General features: G+C 27.5%; 1 protein-coding gene across 1 annotated transcript in view; it reads right to left on the bottom strand.

The window, feature by feature from the left end:
• LOC107607114 (probable protein S-acyltransferase 14) overlaps nt 1-1,635 on the bottom strand; it is a 14,630-nt gene extending 12,995 nt beyond the window's left edge. Inside the window, exons 1-4 of the mRNA XM_016309098.2 lie at nt 1,396-1,635; nt 1,023-1,248; nt 839-930; nt 31-154 (exon numbers count right to left, since the gene is read on the bottom strand). Of these exons, the coding sequence (XP_016164584.2) occupies nt 31-154; nt 839-930; nt 1,023-1,248; nt 1,396-1,623 (670 nt within the window). The 5' untranslated portion in view covers nt 1,624-1,635. The remainder of the gene's footprint in view (nt 1-30; nt 155-838; nt 931-1,022; nt 1,249-1,395) is intronic.

Raw genomic sequence — 4,179 nt, 5'->3', positions numbered from 1 at the left:
TATTATATCATGTATATCTCAACTACTTACCAAATGTAACAAAAGATAGAATAATTGTTGTTGCCGACCCAGAAATCTCTTCATCAGTGAAGAATATCAAAAAATATGGTAATAATGAGACCGTGACAAGTGTTGTCCCAAAAAATGTGTAAAGCTGTTTGGGAAAAATGTGATAGCAAAGGCATTACTAATCTTAATTTTCTTCTAGTACTACACTCCTTTCTTAAAAAAATATAATTGAAGTGATAAATTAAACACCCAAAATAATCAATCAAAAAATCTTAGAGCCAATCATTTTTAGTAATTTTGATCATCAATAGTTAGTACAAATTTTAAATTATTTTTAATAAATAAATTTTATTAATTTATATATACAAATTTTAATAAATATAAATACAAGTTATGTTAATTCGTATATAAATTTTATGTATTTTATGTTTATAAATTTTTATAAATATTAGTATAAATTATTGTTGGCTAAATATTCATCTAAAATGATAATATTTGTTGGGTATGTAATATTGTTGATGAAGAGTACTAGACCGCCAGTAAATTTTGTGATTTGTAATCATTAATTAGCTATCATTAATATTTTTAATGGTGTGATATTTTATTCAATGATATAAAATTACTCACTTTTTTTTATTAGTTAAGTGCAGACTAAATTTTAATAAAAGTGTTGTCCTCTAGACTTTCTCTATTGTTGATAATCTGTCATATCAATCATGCAAAATAAATATTTTTAATACATTTTCTACCCTAACAATTAACATGTATATATAGTATTTAGATGAAGTAGTTTAATTTACTTTCCAAATTCTAAGGCAAGGTTGCATACCACAAAAAGAAGAAAATATTTATAGTTGAATGCACCCACACAGTTTACAACCCAAATGCAATGGTGGTCCATCTTTAGAATGCACCTCCCACCTAAAACCAACGTCATTATTAATAATAAATACAGTAACAAGACAGCATACATAATAAGGTGATATATATAATTACAAAATAAAAAAACTCACAAACAGAACAGTGATGGCAACGAGGAGGTTTGAAGTGGTTACACTTTCGACAATACCGTATTTTACAATGTTGTGTTTGGCCACCAGCATCTACTGCAGATTCCGGCAATAAATCTGCATGATCATCACTACCTTTTTCCTCATCAAATTTAGGGGTCCAATTCAAAGGCACATGTCCAGGGTCCGTAAATACAACAGAGAAGTAGCTCCATAACACCATCGCCAGCTACACACGCAATGAACTTACTGAAATAATTACATATCATCATATTCGTACCCCTTAGTTAAATCACAATTTACTATTCTACCATATAATTATATATAAAATTATTGGATCGGTTTTAGAATGGACAATAACAATTGAATCATATACCAATGCATGAAAGAGGAAAAGGATAAGGAAAGCGGTTATGGAACCATGGAGAAGGAGGGTAGGGCCGTAATTAGCAACAACAACGACATAATAGGTGACACCAACAAGGCATAGGACGATGATGATCATGATTGAACCGAGACAACGTAACCATGTACAAAACTTGAATACGTTCCATGCCATCAACCCTCCTCCTCCTCCTCCTTTCGTCGATCTGGTGTTGTCCATTATTGAATAAGGATGTTGCAACCGGAACCATGAAATTAAGAAACCAAAATGTTCAAATCAAGAGTGGATTTGATTTTTATTTTCTCGTTTGTTTGGTTTGGGTAGTGTTAATGTGATTATCGTGATTTTGTTTTTGGGATTATTCTTTTATGGTTATGTATGTTGTTTTCAAATGCATGCATGCATGCTTATGGTTCCATGGAGGATAAATAACTAAAACCATCATATATAATTTTTCAAATAATGCTAAATCTTATTTATATTTATATTTATATGTATTTTTATTTATATGATATATAATTGGTGTAATTGCATACAGAAAAAATACAAGACAGAAGTAATGGAGATGTAGCTGTTGATCAGTATCATCGTTATAAGGTACAAATTCAAATATCCTTTTCTCTCTCTCTCTCTCTTTTGGAGGTGACAAGAAAAGAAAATAAAAGGATATAATAAAATTTTTAAATAATTATTATTTAATTATATTTATTTTTTTAAATGGTTACTCATGCAATAAATGTGAAAATAATATAATTACTTCAAACTTAATGATACAATACTATATAACATGTGTAAAATAATGTCTTTAATAAGATGACAATTCACAAATTAATTTATTTTAGGGCAATTTACCTAAATAAATAAATTGGGTGAAAACTTTACTCAAATACACAAACAGAAATTCCTTACGTACATGTGCATTTTCACACTTCTATGTAAACAGTTGGAAGCTACCACGGTTTCTGATTTTGACATAAACCGTAGCAAGCTACCACGGATTATGGTGTTTGTGGTTTGTGTGTAAACCGTGGCAAGTTCCAACGGTTTACGAAGAGAGAAAGCTAAGCATAAACCGTGGCAAGCTCTCACGGTTTATGAAGGAGGAATTTTTATTATAAACCATTTATTTTTAGATGTTTGATTGCATCAATGTGGTATCATTTAGACTGCGCATGATAATTGTGACAGAATACATGTATATAATAGAAGCTCAAACCGCTTAAACTATCAAATACATAGCAGATAATATATTAGACAATTCTCAAACCTTTTTAAGTATCATTTCTGTTACTTCATTATTGTGTCATGTCATGCACCCAACAAAACTAATCTAATGTAATCTAATCTTCACTCTCAAATCTCAATACTCACTGCTCAATACACAATAATAAAACAATTTTGTTAAAACATTCATCGTATTTTTTTTAAGTTTTGGATTATAAAATTAAAGTATCAATTATATGTATAAAATATATATTAAAAATAAATAAAATAATATATATTTATACAAAAATATATAATAATTGATTATATATATATATATATTTTTTTTTGAAAAAATACAATATCAAATTTTTGAAATGTTAGACAATGAGTACAATAACTTTTAAGGAAATATTTTGGCTTTTTAGGAGAAAAAAATATTTTTCTTAAATTAACATTAGATCTAATGAGGTTTCAAGAGTACTTGTCAGAGATCTAATGTTAATTTAAGAAGAATATTTTTTTTGTCCTAAAAAGCCAAAAAATTTCTTTAAAAGTTATTGTTTTCATTGTCTAACATTTCAAAAATTTGATATTGTATTTTTTCAAAAAAAAAAACTTTATATATATACACAATAATCAATTATTATATATTTTTGTATAAATATATATTATTTTATTTATTTTTAATATATATTTTACATTTTAATATATATTTTATACATATAATTGATACTTTAATTTTATAATCCAAAACTTAAAAAAAATACGATGAATGTTTTAACAAAATTGTTTTACTATTGTGTATTGAGCAGTGAGTATTGAGATTTGAGAGTGAAGATTAGATTACATTAGATTAGTTTTGTTGGGTGCATGACATGACACAATAATGAAGTAACAGGAAATGATAGTTAAAAAGGTTTGAGAATTGTCTAATATATTATCTGCTATGTATTTGATAGTTTAAGCGGTTTGAGCTTCTATTATATACATGTATTCTATCACAATTATCATGCGCAGTCTAAATGATACCACATTGATGCAATCAAACATTTAAAAATAAATGATTTATGATAAAAATTTCTCCTTCATAAACCGTGGGAGCTTGCCATGGTTTATGCTTAGCTTTCTCTCTTCGTAAACCGTTGGAGCTTGCCACGGTTTACACACAAACCACAAACACCATAATCCGTAGTAACTTGCCACGATTTATGTTAAAATCAAAAACCGTGGTAGCTTCCCACGGTTTACATAGAAGTGTGAAAATGCACATGTACGTAAGAGATTTCTGTTTTGTGTATTTGAATAAAGTTTTCACCCAATTTATTTATTTGGGTAAATTTCCCTTCATTTTAATAGTATCCCAATACTTTCACTTGATAATAATTGGAAGAAGAATGCTAATATGTTGCACACAAATAAAAAATAAAAAAAATGCAAGACTTCTTGTATGATAGGATAAATATTTTATATATTGTATAAGTTTAATAATCCATCCATGCAGGGGATAAAATTGAAATTTATAATTTTTTAAATTTTAAAATTACAATTAACGTATGTAGGAGCCAATAT

The sequence above is a fragment of the Arachis ipaensis genome, chromosome B01 (assembly GCF_000816755.2).
Source record: "Arachis ipaensis cultivar K30076 chromosome B01, Araip1.1, whole genome shotgun sequence".
Classification (NCBI taxonomy): domain Eukaryota; kingdom Viridiplantae; phylum Streptophyta; class Magnoliopsida; order Fabales; family Fabaceae; genus Arachis; species Arachis ipaensis.
This window is presented reverse-complemented; position numbering and strand designations above follow the sequence as displayed.